General features: G+C 39.9%; 1 protein-coding gene across 1 annotated transcript; it reads right to left on the reverse strand.

Moving 5' to 3' along the window:
• Positions 1-1,859: 1,859 nt before the first annotated feature.
• LOC138795203 (G-protein coupled receptor family C group 6 member A-like) lies at positions 1,860-15,298 on the reverse strand. The gene is made up of 6 exons (XM_069974199.1): positions 15,261-15,298; positions 8,920-9,214; positions 7,002-7,859; positions 5,607-5,819; positions 4,139-4,256; positions 1,860-2,911 (listed from the first exon to the last, which is right to left on the reverse strand). Exons 1-6 carry the CDS (start codon positions 15,296-15,298, stop codon positions 1,860-1,862), a joined length of 2,574 nt encoding a protein of 857 aa, XP_069830300.1.
• Between the last annotated feature and the right edge of the window lie 5,439 nt (positions 15,299-20,737).

The raw sequence follows: 20,737 nt of genomic DNA on the forward strand, positions 1-20,737 counted from the left end.
CTCCATCTGACATCGGGCCCCTGGCCCTTTTGCTAAATTAAACATTTATTTTTTTTTTTGGCGTTTTTTCAAAATTTTAAGGCAGTGTGAAGCCAGCCTAAGGCATATTTTACAAGCCTTTCAATCTATATTCCCATCTCACAAATGTCTGTACCCTTTAGCACATGAAAACTGACGTAAATGCATAATCTGTTCCTACTGTGAGGTCAGTTTTCTATCCTGTGGCAAAACCTGTGAGGCAAGATATCTTTTTGAAGCAAAATGTTGCGTGCAGTGTATCCTTGTCTAGCTGTAGACATTACACAGGTTCACAGTTTTTCCTTAGGGTGTGTTTACACAGAGGAATTTATCTGACAGATTTTTGAAGCCAAAGCCAGGAATGGATTTGAGAAGAGGCAAAATCTCAGTTTTTCCTTTATGACCTGTTCTCTTTTTATAGTCTGTTCCTGGCTTTGGCTTCAAAAATCTGTCAGATAAATCTCTCAGTGTAAAGGCACCCTTAGTTGTGTCTAGCTAAAAAGTAACTGGCCACATACAGCTGATATAGATGAACACACATTAACCAGCATTATTGCATATATTACAAATATGTTTGCAAGTATAAGGGGTCATTCACAGGTCTACAAAATTCTGTCTGTGTACAGGCAGTGTTCTGCGGACTGGACCTCGGATTATTTATTATGTCAGGAGCTCCCAAACTGTTTAAAAGTTTGCATTAGTGTATTCACACAGCTGCACTGCTTTAAGTACACTAACCCAAACTTTTAAACAGTATCGGAGCCACTGACATCATAATTAATCATGATGCTGGGAGTTTCAAAGGTCCAGTTCGCAGAATACCATCCGTGTACGGACAGAATTCTGCGGACGTGTGCAGTAGCCCTATACTCACACATGTTCATGTTCGACGGTGTGTAAACATAGCCTAATTCCATTTTTTATACATACAATAACGACCGTTGTTATAAAATAACGGCCATTATTTGATGTTTAGTGACTGCCATACAATTAAAACCGACGTAATTTCAACAGTTTGTGAACTTACCCTCAAAGACGTATTATTGGAAACTTGTATTTAATGAAACAATATAGAATTCTATATATTTAGGACTCTATGGCCATGTTCATACTACGTTAAAAAAAAAAAAGCAAAAAGGTGTTTTCTTTTATTTTAAATGTCTGTTATTACCTAATTATAATTGAAGTAAATGGAATGCATTAAAATCAATAGAATGATGGCTGTCCAACACACACATCGGGGCATATTTATCACACTGGTGTAAAGTAGAATTGTCTTATGGTGCGTTTACACAGACAGATTTATCTGACAGATCTTTGAAGCCCAAACCAGGAACAGACTATAAACAGGGTGCAGGTCATAAAGGAAAGACCGGGATCTATCCTCCTTTCAAATCCATTCCTGGCTTTGGCTTCCAAAATCTGTCAGATAAATCTGTCTGTGTAAACGCACTTTTAGTTGCCCCTAGCAACCAATTAGATTCCACTTTTCATTCCTCAAAGATTGTTTGAATAATTAAAGGTGGAGTCTGATTGATTGCTAGGGGGAACTAAGACAATTCTACTCTTCACCAGTTTGATAAATCTCCCCCATAGTGTATTGTATAACAGGACATTGTATTCAATGGACCTTCAAACAAAAAAAAAAAAAAAGAAAAACACATCCAAAAGGACCTAAAGTAGAATAATGTACTAACAGCCGTGACGGGCGCCCAAAGAGCAGAGAAAATAAAAACAGACAGAAAATAAAAAATGTCATGTGAACATAGCCTACTATTACTGCAATAATCAATATGATCCGTAAACTCCCTCTCTTCTTATCGAAGGACTGTTGTATTCTATTAACAGCTGTTGTGTCTTTTCCGTACCCCATCTGGAGAACCTGACATCACCTGCGGTACCCGAGACGCAAACATGTCTGGTTTTAGAGTAGCAACAGGAATTTCCAGGTTGAACTTGCTTTTACAGAATGACTGAACCTTTCTTTTAGCTCTAAAAAATGAAAAGGTACTCTGCAAGTATTTTTCTCGGGTGCATGTGTCTCTTTTAAAAACTAAGGTATAGCAACCTGGTAAAAGATGGCATGCTATAACGCCATAGATTGAGGCTAGTATGGCAACAGCTTGTACTGCGGAGTCATACATACCACTGGTGGTGTTTATATAAACCGGGATAAAAAGAATCCACACAAACATATAGACAAGCATGCTGAATGTGATACATCGAGCCTCATTGTATTTCTCAGGCAGTTTTCTGCCTTTGTACGCTAGAAGGAAACAGATCAAGGCGAGTAACCCAATGTAGCCAAGCATAATGCCAAATGCATAATAAGACCCCTCATCACATTTTATTATTATCAGGTTGTTCAATGAGTAGTCTTGCCGATACGGTCCATTCATTAAAAGCCATAATGTACAAATAAGCACTTGGACTCCACTCTGTCCAATGATAATAACTATTGGTAGATACTTAAATTTAACTAATACTTTGCCTCTTTTGGCAGATTCAAATGCTAGCAGGATTCGGATTGATTTTATCATGATGCAAGATACAGAAAAAGTGAAGCTGATACCATAGAGAGGTTGTCGGATTTTACAGATAGTGTTGTTTGGTTCTCCGATAAAAAAAACAATGCTCATAAAGTTTATGAGCAATGATATATTTAATAGGAACGTGTAGTATCCCCCCGCGGCCTTTACTGCTGGAGTGTTAAAGTGTTTAATAAACAAAACTATTGTCATTAACACAAGAGCAACCCCAAGAACAGAGAAGGCCAACAATGTAATGGCATAGGGGTCTTTCCAGTTGAAAAACTCTATGGTCCTGTTTGTACATTGATAACTTCCATTAGTTGACCATTGCCAGGAAGGACACGTTAGGCATTCAGTCATATCTAGGGAAGAAAAATAAGAGTTGGATATTTAATATTCTGCTATTTTTTATTATTTTTTTTGTAAGTAAATGTATCTTTAACCCCTTCAGCCATACAGCAATATACATTCCTGTTGCACATACCCCATACAGCAGGAACGCATATATAAACATTCCTGACAGTGAAGGGGCTTTAATTCTGCAGGGCCCAGACCCGGGAATGACAGGCAGCAGCAGTCCCACAGCTGCCTGTCATTAACCCACTTAAACTCTGCGATGCACAGCAATCTATGCAATATATTGCTAAGTTATATTAGCCCTATCTGATTGATACGAAATTCTTACAAAATCTTTTCTTTCTAAATCCCAGTTGACCAATACATAGTCATGAAACTCCATATATTGACAAAGAGACACCAGAATAGCAAATCTGCATATTATTACTATCTGCGAGCATATAGAACCCAAAGAAAGTAAATATAAGCTTTATGCAGGCATAGGCCTACTTAGACTGGAACACATGGGTACTGTAAGTGAGGCCACCTTTAAAGGGGAAACCTGCGTAATTGCACAGGGTTCCTATAGCCAAGCGAGCCCCCAAAAGAGGACTACAGGAACATTACTGGTGATTTTGCAAAATTGCTCTCAAGTTGCAGTGAAAATGTGATTTTACACAGATTTGCAGCAGATTGCAGTAATGTACATGTGGTCCCATAGCTATATAGGTTGCAAGGAGCCCATAGAAGAGACTTACAGTCTAGTTGCAGGACCTTTCTGATGATGTAATCAAAGTCCTGCAGCTACACTGTACATAGAGGAGAAGGAGAGAGGTAATAAGGGAACATGGGGAGGGGGGACTAAGCAGGCATTAAGAAGTCTCTATTTAGGGGGTACACACACTAGTTTGTAGGAAAGAAAGGCAAAATGAAACAGTATATGGCAAAGATGGGGAGCCAAATAGAGCAATGTGAGGCTATAGAGGACAGTATACGGGAGAAAGGAACTATAGAGAGCAGTATATTGAGGGGTCCATAATGAGCAGTATCCGTGTGAGAGGGGGTGCAGATGGAGAATAACTATAATAAAACATGTACTTTGTTTATACGGATAACTAGGATTAGGTACATACAGTAGATAACAAATGGTGCACATTTATTTGTTATCCAAAAAACTTAAAGACAAAGATTGGTAATAAAACCACTTTAATTCCCCATAGTCCACAATTTTAACATATTAACATATTTCTTACCTGCTATAGGTGAGTAATCATCCTTAGGACAAGGGATACATTCATAACAGCAGCTTATGTAAGAGTACTTTCTATAATACCCAGGAATACAAGATTTGGAACAATTTGAAAAAGGAACCTTTAAAATAATAAACAAAAATATGTAAAAAAAAAAAAAAAAAAAAATTGTTATAAACATGTGCTACAAACTAGCATCATACACTGTGGACAAACAAATCCTCCAAGGGCTACATAGGATTGAAAAAACTTTGTAAGGAGAACCTCATCTGTTGGAGGAATATTTTTCGTGACACTACAATGGAAAGTTACTTATGAATGGAGGGTCAAAAATGATCTTTATTACCAATTGGTTTTTCTAATACAAAGCGGCATTAACAGTTTAAGAATTTAATGCAATATATTATTAGGTTAAGGGGCATTAACTTGTTCCGTGTATGATCCATATATACGGACAATGTGCTGTGAAATGCAGAGCTCCCGGCATCATCATTCACATGATGCCAGGAACTCCAAATGAGTTAAATTTTTCACGCTACTGTGCTGACACAGCATGCAGCTGAAGCAGCTATACCAAACATGTTTGTTTATTTATTTATTTTTTTATATAAAATGGGAAAAGGGGGTGATTTGGACTTTTATTAGGCCGGCTCATTTGAACGGATCTCCCCTCCGCGATCACATCGCGGGGGGGAAAATCCCCCACTAGACACCAGGGAGAGGGGTCACATACAGTATTCAAATGCAGCTGTCAGCTTTGACAGCTGCATTTGAATAGTTAAATAGCCTGCAGCATCGATCGGCCGCGGCGGCTAATACCCGCGGTCCCTGGCTGCACATAGCAACCTGGAACAGCAGGCTACAGAGAAGGCTCACGCCAGGAGCCCTCTCTCATCCTCCTTAACGGCCGCATGATGGGTATACCCGTCATGCGTCATTAAGGGGTTAAATGGAAGCCAAAGGCAAAAGGATCCTTAGTACCACTTTAGGCTATGTTCACACAACGTAAGTTATGTATTAATCACAGCTGTTGTTGCCGTTTTGCAACACGGCTGTCATTCATACTTAACTTACATTGTCCCGCAGCTAGATTGAATCCCGGCCGGCATCACTAGTATACGCTCCTGCCGGGATCGCCAGTGGCCGCGCAAAAAACTGACATGTCAGTTTTCTGCGGCCGCAGAGAACCTGTCAGTTCACACAATGGCACACGCTCCAGCCGCACACTCCATTGTCTGCATCGGTGAATTCGGATAGGGGTGCACATGGGTGCGACCGCATCTGAATTCAGCACAAGTGAAGATCATCGGCAGTACTGGCTGGGTAACAGAATGGCCGGTGTTATACATAGTGGGAACATGGCCTTAGTCTGTAAAAGGGCAAATTCTAGTAATAGTAATATGTAAGGAAATACTGTATCTGGTTGTGCACGTAATACTTTACAATGGTCTATCCACAAACATTTTATTACCTGATTATCTTTTGTGTTCCACTGGAGTAAGCTTCTATTTATGCTGATCTTGCTTTCTGAGATTTCATATTTACCAATAATCTCAACTGTGTTGGATGCTTTTGTTAAATGCCAAGTAATTACATCGTACCCAGTTTCAACATCTCCAGAAGAATCAAATTTAACAGTTTCACCATTAAAGGAAAAAGTCCCATTCTTTAGTTGTTCGAGTAGCTGCATAAGATAGTTGGATTCAATTATTTCAGATATGTACTAAATTAAAGGTGAACTATCAGCAGGTTAGAGGAATCACCCATGCTGTTAGTTGTACCCATTATGCTGTTAGGAGCACTGGGGCGTGTCTATCACCCCTCAGAGCACCGTAGCCCCACCCCCATGCAGTGATTTCCCCCCCCCCAATGATTATCCATGGAGGGGTCGGCCAGAGGCTAGCCGGATTGGCACTTGGAGGGGCAATAGACACGCCCTCAGTGCTCCTAAGGGCACACTGGGCCTAACTAATAGCCCGGAATTGGCTCTGAGGATAAAGATAAGAGACATACCTTCATCCTCAGCGCCCTGTGCCCACTAGGGAGCTATCAGTAGGTTAGATTTATCTAACCTGCTGATAGCTCCCCTTAAGCTTAAGAGTTTCAACTGCAAGTTTCTAAATACAAATTAAAAAAATATTCTGGCCTTTAGCTAAAAATTTATATTGTACTGGGCCCCTTACAAGACAGAAAAGTAACATGCTTAGCTAGACCTGATCCCATTCCATTTCCTGCTTCCAGGTGCTTGTCTCAGAATCAGAGAGAAGGTTGCGGTGAGGGAACAGAGATAGGTAAGTATGTTATCTTTTCTGTTCTATAAGTAGCTGACACAAAACAATTTTTTAGCCAAGGGCTAAACCCCTTTTAAGGAATGAAATAAATGCAAGAATAAAGTAGAACTATTTAACCTATAGAAAAAACTCTATGTTTTTCAATATTCTATATTTCATACACACAGGTTGTGCCTAATAATAAATAAAGTAATAGTCACTCAAATTACTCTGCAACAATAATTGCTATAATTAAAAGTGGCAGTGCTACCTTCTAAGGGTTTGTCCACGCCATCCTCATGTTGCTTGTGGATGGACTGGCTTCATTCCTGGCTTAATTCACTTAATTTGAACTAAGCTGCAATACCACATACAAACTGTTGGAAAAGAGTGGCGCTGTTTCAGAAACAAGTATTTTTTTTATTTTTTTTTAAATCTTGGATAATATCTCTGTGTAAACCCTCATTAAGATCCAGTGACAATAAATCAGCATTCTACGCATTTAAATGGGGTTGTTACAAAACTAGTCAATCACTAAAAGTATTTTTACAAATTTCCTGACTTTCTAAAATACCATTTCTGAGTATTTCTCTTACCTGATTTGGTGAGAAATTAAAAGTTTTTTTGCAAACTCCATCTGTGCATAAAAGTTTACTTAGAGCATTAGCTATACCTATAACAGCCAAATGAGTACTATAGGTTTTACTCCATTCAATATTTTCCACCAAGTAGTCATCATTTACAAAAGAGAGGTTGTCCATTTGGCATGCAAGCTGGGACTTGATTTCTAGAGAACTGCTTAAGACGCACTTTCCAGAGGATGAATTAACACACTGCAGATATTTCCTGTATTCTTCAGTACAGTCAAATCTTAATTCTTTATATTCCTCAAGAAAACGATTACTACTGTCTTGGCCTGGATATTGCAAATTGTGTAGATAGTCTTTAAATCCCATAATGTAGCCTATTTTGAAATTTAGTCCAAGAAAGGTACCGGCCATTTCAATGTTTTTAATACTCATAATTTCCATTGAATTTGACCAGCTATCACTAGCGATCCAAACTTTGGCTATATTCTGTTTAATGCATTCTTTAATAAGTTTGGCGACAATGGGGCCTTTTGCAATGACAACCACAACATTTGTTGAACTACCACTTATATCAGCTAGTGCACTTTCTATAGATTCATGAAGAAGAGGATGGTCCATGTAGGATGGGACTGTTTTAGAAAAAGCTGTGCATATTCCTTCTACTTTAAAAAGACTATTCAAAATATCCTGAGCTGACCGCCCATAATCATCATCACTTGAAATGATTCCAACCCAGTTCCATTGAAATGTCTTTATCAACTCCACAATTGCTTTGGTTTGATGTGTATCACTTGGAATGGTTCGTAAAAATGAAGGAAATCTTATTTTGTCACTTAAGGTTGCAGCAGATGATGCTGGGCTAATCTGCAGAAAGCAAAAATACATATTACATTATGCACTGACCGCAGCAGCTAAAGGGTTAACACCGCTCCTGACAGTTGTGGCTGGGCCTGACTACATGACACAACTAGGTCCCACCATGGATGGCACACTGTCTGTGCCTGTGCAATCCCATAGATGTAACGTTATGCCCATTTGCAGGAACAACCAGTCAAAATGGACGTACAGGTAGGCCCATATGCTGGAACAGGTTAAGAAGCCATTTTTTAACATACTGCTCCAGGTTTTTTTATATGCTTGGCCATTCCATGACCTAGAGGTTGCTAAAACACACGCAATTCTCCAGGTCATTGGCCTTTATGTGCCATTCCAGAGCCTCAATGGTCATTTCCTTCATGCACAAAGTCAATGGGCTAACCTGATTTTCCAAAGCGGAGACCTCTCTGGTAAACAACCAGTAAAAATGGCCAACTTTGTCCCCTACTTTAAGCCCCAAAACAGTAATAACCAGCTTCTGTGTGTCCATCTTTCTGACTCCAAATGACAATAGTGGGCGTGTATGGCCGCTGACCAATCAGCATTCATCTTCATTGGGCCAATCTGTGCAGAGCAGATGGACAACTGACATCCCTTTCTGCATTTGGTTTCTTTTTTGCTCTTACTAAAGACTAAATGGCCTTTGTGATGGAGCCTCGACTGCACTTTTCCAGTAATTGAGACACCTAGTGGCCGGATATATAGCATTGTATTTCAAAGCAAATAACAGCCGCAGTCCAAGGCTAAAGTGGAGGGTGCTGAGCAGAGAAAGTCATTTGGCAGGGGATACCGAAATACAGAGCAACAAGAGTCCGCAGCACACCAGCATATAGTGAAGAGTGGTTTATTCCATCAGTAAGGTGCAAGATACAACGTTTCAATTCACTCCAGAATCATTTTTTTAAGCCAACACACCTAGTGGCCGGATATATAGCATTGTATTTCATACAGAAAACAGGCAAAAAATTAATTACTATATCACCTCCCATACTGATTTAACATTATTTATTGGTAATAACAATGCCTATATAAGTCAAGTCCAAATTACCTGTGGTATATGATAAAGGCCGAGTATCCGGGAAACAGCAATAGAAATTTCTGAATACGTTTCTCCCACAACTGCTTTAATAGGTCCTATATTTTCATAGCTGCAGTCAGTAGAATTTTGCGTCGTTGCGGATTCTGGAATAAACTTTAGTGTAGATTGAACGGCTTTCAAAGCATGAGCACATGTATCATGAATCTCATAGCCTAATTTAATTCCTTGTAGTAGGCTGGAATTATTAATCTTTTCAATAGCATAGATCATGGAAAGAGCTTCAACCATGCTTCGTACATGTAAACTGGAATAAGCAAAAAGAACAATAATTGAATAGAAAAAAAAAAAAGTTAAAAATGTATCAAATATATTAGTATTTAACCTCTTAAGGAGCTTATTATGGCATTGTAGACAAGACCAATTTTATTTTTTGTTTTAATTTTTTTTCTCTATATATGTTCTTTGAACCATAATTACATAAATCAGTAGAGAAGGTGAGCACCACAAGTACTAAATGCTATGGCTGGGTGCTACTAATGCTCCATACACAGAGATAGAAACCAAAAGAGAAAAGCTAGAGCATATAAATACAAGTGCATGGCAAATCACAACTAAAATAGCTTTATTAAACTGGCTATGATGTAAAAACACTTTAAGGCTATGTTCACACTACGTAAAACTACTGCCGTAGTTCTCGCCGCAGAACTACGGCCGTAGTTTTGAGGTGTGGAACATAGCCTTATTTTCAATGGGATCCGGTCCGGGATCCCATGCGGCGCCGGAAAAAACTGACATGTCAGTCTTCTGTGGCCGGAATTCAGTGAATTCCGGCCACAGAAAGACCTGTAAGTTCACACAGTGAAGCAAGCGGCTCCAGGCCATGGGAGTCTCTGATGTGGGCACACAGTGATGCGCCCGCATCAGAGGTCCGTGGCCGGAAAGATCACCCGGCCGGTACTTAAGTACTGGGCGGGATGATCCGGGCTGAGACCGGCCGTTCCGTGACCCGGCCGGGGTCACGGAATGGCCGGTTGTTCACGTAGTGTGAACATAGCCTAACACAACATCCTGCAAATACTGCAACACTGGGAGGGTATGCCAGATTCTGCTGTCCACCCCGAAGAATGAGCCCACACATTCTTTGGGAGGATGGCAGAATATTGCAAACCATAGAATGAAGCCTATGGGACCAGCGGAGATGCGTGTGTCCGCCAGCGCCTGCGAGCAGGGGTGAGCTGGGGAATCTGCGGCGGATGATACGCCAGGAATCCGTAGTGTGCACGTACCCTTAAGGAGTAATATACACTCGTAGCATCATCTGGGCCCTTAAGAGTTAACAATGAGGACAATGATCTAACAATGAGGACAAGACAGAAAAAGTTTTAAAGTTCCCAATTCCACAAGTGTCTAAAATTCTTTAATCTTTACTGCTTCTCCAAGCATAAAAGCACCTCACATATCCAGAAGTCAAAGCAGTGAGACTACTCCTGGTGATCTTATTCATGGTCATACTACCATTACACCTTGTGCTCCATGTAAAGGGGTAGTGATCACTTGTAGCGTAGTGATGTGTCAAGCATATAACAATACCTGCAGTGTTTGCCCCCCGGACTTCCTTGCATTCTACATCTGTGTCCAGCTATCATTTGCAGGTCATGGGGTCAGTGAAGTCAGTATAATTTATGGCCAAAAAAGTAAGTAGTGGAAATCAGCTCACCTCCCCGTATATCTGTTAGGGTCTCAGCATATGTAGGAGGGTGCACGGTTCCTGGCGGTGGCTGTCCGTCGGCAGATAAATGGTTTGTAAATAGTGAGGTTCCGGCACTCCAAAAATCTGTTAAAAATCCAAAATTTATTAAATCATTTTAAAAATCAGCTGAACAAGTCATGCTGTGTGGCCAAGTGGACTGACGCGTTTCGCGCATGCGCGCTTAATCATAGTCATATGATCATAGACTATGATTAAGCGCGCATGCGCGAAACGCGTAAGTCCACTTGGCCACACAGCATGACTTGTTCAGCTGATTTTTAAAATGATTTAATAAATTTTGGATTTTTAACTGATTTTTGGAGTGCCGGAACCTCACTATTTACAAACCATAATTTATGGCCACTCCATAAAATCTGCCGCCCCTACAATCTGCCGCCTGAGCAATAAGTTATTTCGCCTCATGAAAGAAAAGGCCCTGGAAAGGAATTATATTACCACTAACCTGTCACACAGGAAACTATTATTTTCTGTTTTCTGTAAGGAATTTGTTACTCCTTTATGGATAGGAAACAGTCCTCCAATCAATATATCTCCAGGTAGATGTGCTGCAGCCTCTTCATTGTTACACATCCATACAGGTGCCCAGAAGAGTCCTATAGAAATTACATGAATTAGCAAGCTCATGATGTCTATGAGCGATGTGCCCCACAGACCGTCTGCAGAGCAGAAATGAGTGAGTTCTCCCTGCTGCATTTATTCAACAACTCATTCTGGGTTTTCCCCTTCAAAGAAAGAAAAGCATTCCAAATATTTCACAAATAGAATGTATTTTACTTAAGGCTTTACATTCACAAATTCCAGCCCAGTGTTAAATATCATATATTTCTTCCACATATTGTATTTAGTCACTTTACAACACCATATACACCGGTGGTGTCCCACCACAGGTGTTGCTATTGGTTACACCCTTCGTAAAAGTCTGTGGTGATGAAGGTAGTGATAAGGTTTTGCCACTAGATGTCGCTGTATTAGATGTATGTATTCAGATGCTGGACAGCTGAAGGATGTAAAGGGTTATTGTTTGTTTTTATGTCACATGGATCTGTGGACCTATAGGAATCTGTTCTTCTTTTCTCCTATTACCTCTCGCTTCACTTCTTCTATTTCACTCTTAACCCACTCAGAGCCCACTTTAGATACGCTGAGAAAGGAAGTCACATGGGTAGAAGAAGTGCAAAGGTCTTTCGTGTTGGACATTGTAGAGGAAGGAGACAAGTAATATAGCTCTCTACAGCAGTCCTCTGTGGGCCCTGGCCCTCTGCCAGGTGTCCTACTCGAGTCAGAACCCCGTATGGGTAGGAAGCAAGACAAGACACAGCTAACAGTTTTCTTCTCAGTAACGCTACACAACACTATGGAGTCACAAAATAAAATCTTAAGGTCTAGCTGTATCTCGGCCAACCACCACAGAAGTGGTGTCACACCTCACCACCTAGCAAGTGACCGGCCGATCCTTCGACACAACACCTCGGAGGCATACCACACACTGATCAGCCATAACATTAAAACCACTGACGGGCAAAGTGAATAATAATGCTTATCTGGATACAATGGCAAATATTAGGAAGTGAGGCTGTTCTTGAAGTCCTCAATGACTTTGGTAAGAGCCATGTTGTGATTGCTAGGTGACTAGGTCAAAGCATCTCTCCAACAGCAGATGATGTGGGGTTTGTCCAGTATATAGTGGTTAGGACCGACCAAAGTGATCCATGGATGAACAAGCAGTGAATTGGCAACAATGTCATGGATGCTTCAGGCTCTCTGATGAGTGTTGCAAGTGAATTTTGTCTGGTCTGATCTCTCCAGCGAACATCTTTTTCTTTCAAATCAACTGGTTTCAGAAAGTTGTATAGATTTGTAATTTACTTCTATTAAAAAATCTCAAGTCTTCCCATACTTATTAGCTGCTGTATGTCCTACAAGAAATGTTGGTTTTTCAGTCTGACACAGTGTTCTCTGCTGACATCCCTGGCCGAGACAGGAACTCTGTCTTGGTTTTCTATGAATCCCCATAGAAAACCTCTACTGCTCCGGACAGTTCCTGTCTCAGCCAGAGATGTCAGCAGAGAGCAGTGTCTCAGAAAATAAAACAACATTTCCTGTAGGACATAAAGCAGCAAATAAGTACTTGAAGACTTGAGATTTTTGAATAGAAGTAAATTACAAGTCTATATAACTTTATGAAACCAGTTGATTTGAAAGAAAAAGATTTTCGCTGAACAACCCCTTTAAGGTGGCCATACACCTCCAATAACTGACGGCCGAACCCATCTCTCCTGTCTGGCCCCTGCCCTCTCCATACACAGGAAAGTCTGGCATGGCTGAGAGTTCCTGTGTTTTGTACGTGGAGGGTTAAAGGGTGACTGTAATTGCAACTTAACTTTGAAGTATTTCCAAGCAGAAATCAATAGTGCAGGTAAATAGGAAGGTCTGTAACAGATTTTATTAGGCAAAAGAGCTTCTTTCTGTACACACAAGGTTATTCACCCCCCCCCCCCCCCAACACACACACACTTCTTATCTGTTTATTATTAAGGAAAATCCATCTACAAGGGCTGCAACTCATATACACACACAAGCTTATCCTGAAAAGTTTTTAAATCTTTATGGGGTCAATCTTCTAATACTTTTTTTTATTATGTCAAATATAGACAGCAGTATTAAGTCCATGAAACATAGTCTGTGTGCTGGCTGCATTTCACAGACTAAACACAACCCTGTGAATAAAAGATTTATAAGTATTAGGCCTTGTTCACACAACGTATATTTTCGTAAAAGTAAGGCCGTTGTAGCTGATGGCAACAACGGCTGTGACTAATACGAAAATATACATTATCTTGCCATCTATGGAATCCCGGCCAGAGCGTAAACACATAGTATACGTTCCGGCCGGGATCTCTAGCGGCGCCGCAAACAACTAACATGTGCACACGGTGGAGTGAGTGGCTGTGGCCGCACACTCCATTGTGTGCAGTGGGGAGTCCTGATGCGGGCGCATCAGAACTCGGCGGTGCTAAAGATCACTCGGGATGATCTTTAATGAGACCAGCCGTTCCTTGACCCGGCCTGGTCACGGGACGGCCTGCCTATACAGCGTCTGAACATAGCCTTATAGTGAATTGAAATAAAGTGTGCTCCAGAACAGACAGAACACTACTCTACTAAAATAACAAAGCTGCCATGATGGTAGGGTAGTGCTCCCACTGTTCAGGAGCTTACTGCATCATAATTCAGTATAATGCTAAAAATCTTCTATTCACAGGGATTCGTTCAGTCCATGATATATATATATATGCTCAGAACACAGGAAACATATTGAATTTGCATAGTATGGATTGCCCCACTTAAACGTTTTATATTATAAAGTGTTAACAATAAAAAGGTAGTTAGTTCATACAAAAATGTTCTCAGTGAAAGAGCATATACAGTAGTTTTGGTAAAGGACAGCGAGAGTTGGTGTAGATGTGCTTTCAACAAAACAAAACATATTTTTGGTATCCAGTTTCCCAGTTCTCTAGTACAATACAGAACTAAATTACATAAAAACATAAAAAAAAATTAAGGTAGATTCCATAAGTCTTATAATGAGAAGAATGTGAATATGGAAATTCTATACAGTGCCTTTCTATGGAAAGTACCATGTATTATAAATTTGTCAGGGGATAATAGCAGTGTGGGGGCGACTAGAAAAGTGAGTAGTTTGTTTTCGTTTAAAAGAAAAACAAAACGTAATTTCCTAGAAGATGGGGGAACAGGAGGGGATTATCCCTACTTGGGGGCACAGGAGGTGGATTATTGCAAGGTGGGGAAAAGAGGGGGATATTTTTACTGCTTGGGGGCACAGGAGGGGTGATTATTGCTATTTGGCGGCACAGAATAGGGAATATTACTATTTTGGGACACAGGAGAGGAATTATTGCTACAGGAGGGGGCATTATTATAATTTGGTGAATGGTGAAGTCCAGAAGATCTATGAAATTAAAAACATAATATTAATCTCTTCAAGTTACATAATTTTTCACAAATTAAAGAAAAAAAAATATAAAGTAATGTGCAAATAAACGTGTCTATTCCACCCTTTCTAACATATATTCTGTCTATTCTCTATAAAAATTGTCCTTACATGGCTATGTTCCTACTTCGGGGACATATTGGGGAGGGCGGCTGTCTTGTTAAACAGACAACCACTAATAATAATCATTATTAGTGGCTGTAAATGTTGCGAGATGGCCACCTTCCCCAATATGTTCCCAAAGTGGTATTATAGCCCATGACTGTCTTTGAAGAGTTGACAGTTTTCAAATTTTACATAAATTGAGCTGTCTGCAAAACAGCATTGTCATCACTTTTTATTCAACAAGATCTTGTTAGACCTGTATTTCCACTTAATTTTCCCATAACAATTGTCAGCAAAGCTATTTTTAGAGCTATTATTTTACAATTTCTTGAATGCATCAATTACCTAAACCTCTTGCTTACATTCTTGTTAGCCATATTTCTTCCATATCCACAATAGGGTAAAGTACTATACACATATGAAACAACCCACCAATTCCTGACTAGTAAAGACCAAACTTGCCGAATGTTCAGGTTCATCCGAACATGAACACTTGGCATTTGACTCTCGGTGGCTGAAGAAGTTGGATGCCTAAGGGAGTCCTGGAAAACATGGATATATCCAGGACTCCCTAGGGCTGCATCCAACTTCTCCAGCCACCAGAAGTCAAAAACTGAGTGTTCAGGTTGACACTATTCCTAACCAACATTCTCTTTGTGCATTCTGCCACTTCTTACTGTGCTTCTTTGTTTTGGACTGCAAGGAATATAAAAACATTTCATATTACGCAATGGACAAATTCTATTAACAGACAAAACAAAGAAAAAACTCCAAGCTGTTCTCGTTTATACTTTTCCATTTGCTACAACTTTTAAGAGGTTGCCAGACCTGATCTTGGGACCACACTGGGCAATGTGCTCATTTTCAGCTCAGATTGGAAACATCACCTCTATACAGGCCATACCCTACTCTTTACAATAAATCCTAATGAATATGGGGCTAGCGAAAGCCAGATACTTTTAACTAAAAACAAGACAGGGCTTTTTGGTCTGACCCCACAAAAGAGCTCCTGTGGAATAGATTGCTGAACGGGTTTACTGTATTATCTGAGTGACTTTAACAAGGGCCAAATGATGACATTTAGATAAACGAGTGAGAGAGAGCGTTACTAAAATGGCAGGTCTTGTACTAAGGGCAGTCAAAAAGTCAGAACAGGCAGCAGCCAAGGAGAATAGATCAGGAAGGTCAGGCCATCATTCAATAATTCAATCAGTAGGGAGGGAGTGGCTGTGGCTATGGCTGATAGATGCATGTGAAAGGGGCCCCCATTATGTTAAGCTCAGTGTTATGTTTCTATGTATTACTCAGTTGTTGATCTCCCTAATAACTCATTGTCTGCTGTATACCCATAATCTGAAACATGTATTTCTGTATGTAACACAAAATAACAATTACATAAAGCAATGGTTTTTCAGACATATATCTGTAAGGCCCCACACACAAACAACTAGTGATGAGCGGACCGAAAATGCCAAATTTGGATCTGTGCCTGAACCTATATGTTCAGTACCATGATCATGAACAGTGACAAGACTGTCCGTTAAGAGGTTTGGAGTTCAAGCTATAAAGTTTGTTGAACGGCTGCTGAGCTGACAGCTGTTATTGGTCAGGCGGGACATGTGACCCTGCTGTATAATAGAGCCTGTCACCATCCCTGCCGCCATTTTGCTGCTGGTTCGTGTAGGGAGAAGTTGGTGCTGTCAGCAGGGAGAGAGAGGTACAGTCTGCCTAAAAAAGTTTATGAACTGTCCTTTTCAGGGCACAACAGTAGGGTCATCTGTGCTGAAGGGCTGCTGGCTGTCAAAACGTCAGTGAGACAAGAGGAGGGGGTGAGATCTAAAGATTCAGAGCTCTGTGTGTTCTCTGAGGGACAGATAGGCCTGAAATTACTAACAGCCCTTTTCAACACTGGAATCGTCTTTACTGAGGTTAAGGGGGTGTGTGGGAGAAGGGGGGGGGGTGGGGGCAAAAAATATCTGTACACTAAGAGCTCTGTGCACACTAGGGAGAAGTTGCTGCTGCAGATGTCTCTTTGTTTTCATCTAGTTAAAATATACACCACATTAGGTAAAATAGCGAAGAGACATGTTCATCATACCATGAACAAATAATTTTACAGATCTTACTTATATAGTTGTAAAAACAAACAAGAAAACTATGTCTCATACCTCCTTTGTCTTCTGGTGTATTGGAATGAATAGTGTGCATGTCCATTAACTGTTTTGACAGAAGAAAGCTAGCGACATCTAGTGGTGAAAAGCACTTAGGACATCTAAGTGTCTTTAATACACATACATGAGGTCTGATTTATTTTTATTTTTTTTTAAACAATATTTTATTAGTGGCTTATGTAATATTTGAACATACATATTGAAAATTCATTACATATTCAAAAAGAAAGTCGCTCACAGGCAACAAAGGATTGTATGTTTACAATATCATACAGATAAAATGAGCCTTTGTAATAACCTTAAAAGACATATTATCATATGCAATACAACGTAGTCTTACCAAAAACATAGGTAGAAAAACAGTAATTTATAATATCACCTTAAAACATGGTATAGATGTCAGATATTCAAATATGCTACCAATAGAATGGAGAGAATTGTCTTTAACAGAGAAAGGGAAAAGCTTAAGATATTTGGAGTGCTCCCAGAGTTCCCTTTTGGGCGGCCATGCAATACCAATTAGTGTCCTTAAATTGATTAATGACAGAGTCTCTCTCTTCTATAGTAAAATCATGAATTAGAAATTGTGTCCATTTGGACATAAATGTTTTTGTTGATTTTTCTTTGGTGCGCAATACATCCAAACGTTCCCAATGAAAGATCTCCTTCAGAGCGGAGATTACCTCAGAAATGTCTGGTAGAGTATCCAGTGTCTTAATAAACATTTCAGGGAAACTAATAGAGTTAAATGAATTCCTTTGAAAGTAAGTAATTTAGGAGAGGGTGTAGTAAAGTCTATATCAATAAAATGAAAAAGATAACTAAGAGGGAGAAGTGGTATGGCATGGCCCCAAGTGGACAAAAGATAGAGCCGCACAGAGTCCCAAAATTCCTGTACTCGCGTGCAGGCCCAGGCACAATGAAACAAGTCTGCTTTAGGAAGTGAACATTTCAGGCAACTGTTTATGTGAGAAGTGTGGGAGTTGGAAAAAGGAATATTAAAGGCATATATAGCCTTAAAGCGGAAATGTATTTCACGTAGAACCACATTGGGAGTGGCAGAATGCACTAGTTGAGATCCTCTCAATATTTGTTGGGTCAGATCCTCTGAAAAAATTACGGAGGACCATTTTTTGAAAAAAATTTGTCTAGATAAATTCTTTTGAGAGCGTGATCTAAGTTCTCCATATGTATGTGATAAAGAATTATGTACCGGTGGTGTTGGGAATAGATTATCAAATTCTATATCACTTTCTGCTTCTGCTATGTCCCGTACTCTGGAAGTAAGAAATTCAATTATAGAATCATATTGAGGTAAATGAAATGAAGACAATTTAAATCGTGTTCTGACGATATCCCATGATAAGAAAATGTTGGAATTAGTATCCAGCAGATCCCCAACAGAAGAAACATGTGCACTCTGCCACTCTGAGTAATCTAATTTGTCTGAGTCAGGTGGGTAAAGTGGTGAATGCCATAGAGGAAATCTTTTCGATAGGCAAAAGGGTAAACCATATAATTTTCGTATCGCCTTCCATGTGGCAATGGTGTCTTTAAAGATAACACTTCTCTTAATTTCTGGGGGGAGTTCTGGTAATTTAGCATGTAGCAGGGTGGGTAAAGGCCAAGGTGCTGCTAAAGCTTTCTCAATTAAGATATTGGAGAAATATGACGTGTCCATAATCCAATCTTTAGCATGGCGAAAGAGAGCGGCTAAATTATATAATCTAATATCTGGGCATTGAGCGCCACCTTTAGAAGTAGGGAGACAGAGAGTGGAATGGGCAATACGAGGTCTCTTTGATTGCCAAATAAATTTAGTGAAATATGATTGGAGTAGGGAAACGTCAGAATGTTTGAGTAAAAGGGGTATTGTTTGCATTGGATATAACAGTTTTCCAAAACACATCATTTTGATTAAGTGGGTACGTCCTAGAATTGACAATGGTAGAGATTCCCATCTCTGGAGATCTTGTTTTATTCTCTTAATTATAGGGCGATAGTTGAGGGAATATAGTGAGGAGGAAGTTCTGCCAATCTGGATTCCAAGATAAGTAATATAGGATTTAGCGATGGAGACCCCCGCAGGACCCGAAGTAGACCTCTTATGTGGAGTTAGGTAAAGAAGTTGACTTTTATGTATATTGATTCTATACCCAGAGAAGGAACCAAAAAATTTTAAGGCATCTAATACTGCCGGAACATGTAGATCTGGGTTATCTAAATATATTAAAGTATCATTAGCAAAGCATGTAACTTTGATGATTTGGGAACAAACCTGTATGCCTGAGAAAAAGTCAGAAGAAATAAGATATATAGCAAGAGGCTCTATCGCCAAATTGAACAATAGAGGGGATAGGGGGCAACCCTGTCTGGTACCTTTTTGTAAGGGAAAGCTATCTGAAAGGAAACCCGGGGTATGAATTCTAGCTTTCGAAGATGTGTATATTGTGGAAATAAAATCTTTGAATTGACCTGTGATACCAAATTTTGTTAAGGTCATGTCCAGCCACTCCCAGCTGATATTATCAAAAGCCTTTTCGGCGTTAATTGCCAACAGACCTGGAGAGTGGCTGGAACGACCCCCAGATTGGACACCAGACTGGGCCGCTAGTACCGTTCTTATATTAGTGACAGCAGAACGTCCTTTTATAAAGCCAACTTGATGGCTGCCTATTAGTAATGGTAGGATGTCTGCCAATCTATTGGTCATAATCTTTGCCAACAATTTTAGGTCTACATTTATTAAAGAGATTGGCCTGTACGAATTAGGAGATGTCGGATCCTTCCCCTGTTTGTGTAGTATTTTGATATATGCAGTATCTCCCGAGGGGAGCATGTGATGGTCAGTCAGAATAGTTTGGAAAGTAGAAAGAAGAGTGGGGGAGATGACAGAAGACATAGATTTATAAAATTCAGCACTATAGCCATCAGGGCCTGGAGCTTTGTTATTTTTAAGTGTAGAGATAGTGGCAGTAATTTCCTCCAATGTGACTGGGGCCTTGAGAGAATCAAGAGAAGGTGTATCAAGAGAAGGTAGAGTTAATGACTCTAGAAAGTTCTTACCAGCAGCTAGATCAAGCCTATCTTTGGAATATAGTGAGCGGTAAAATTGTTGTAAAAGTTGTGATATGACTTTAGGATCTTTTTGTACATTACCCGCTGTATCTTTGAGAGCAGGGATATGTGTAGTAGGTCTACGTCCTTTAGCAAGGTTAGCTAACATTTTCCCTGATTTATTACCATAGCGGAATAAACGGGATATGTATTGATCTCTATATATAGCATTGAGTTTTTCCTGTGCAATTTCGAAAGCTTGTCTAGCTGCTGTCCATTTAGATTTATTGTCATCTGTAGGGGAAGACAGGAAAAGAGTGTATGTAGAGCGCAGATCTTGGGAAAGTTGAAGTTTTTACGTGCTTCACGTTTCTGGGCAGCCACATAAGAAATTATTTGGCCCCTTAGAACTGCTTTTGCAGTCTCCCAGAAAAGTATTGGGGATTGTGTATGTTCAGCATTGTTAGAATAAAAGTCTGACCACCATTTTTTTAATAGTTATCCGAACTATGAATTCCGAAATTACTATATCATGAATTTCAGAGTCTTCTACTCTGCCAAGAGAGTCCGGTGACACTAAACAGTAGTCTATTCTTGACCAGGCAGTTTGGGAGTGAGAGTAAAAAGAGTATTCTCTACCATCTGGGTGTAGATGATGCCAAGAATCAGATAGGGAGGTATAATTAAGGAAGTTGGATAAAATATTATCTG

This window comes from Dendropsophus ebraccatus, chromosome 6 (assembly GCF_027789765.1).
Source record: "Dendropsophus ebraccatus isolate aDenEbr1 chromosome 6, aDenEbr1.pat, whole genome shotgun sequence".
Taxonomy (NCBI): domain Eukaryota; kingdom Metazoa; phylum Chordata; class Amphibia; order Anura; family Hylidae; genus Dendropsophus; species Dendropsophus ebraccatus.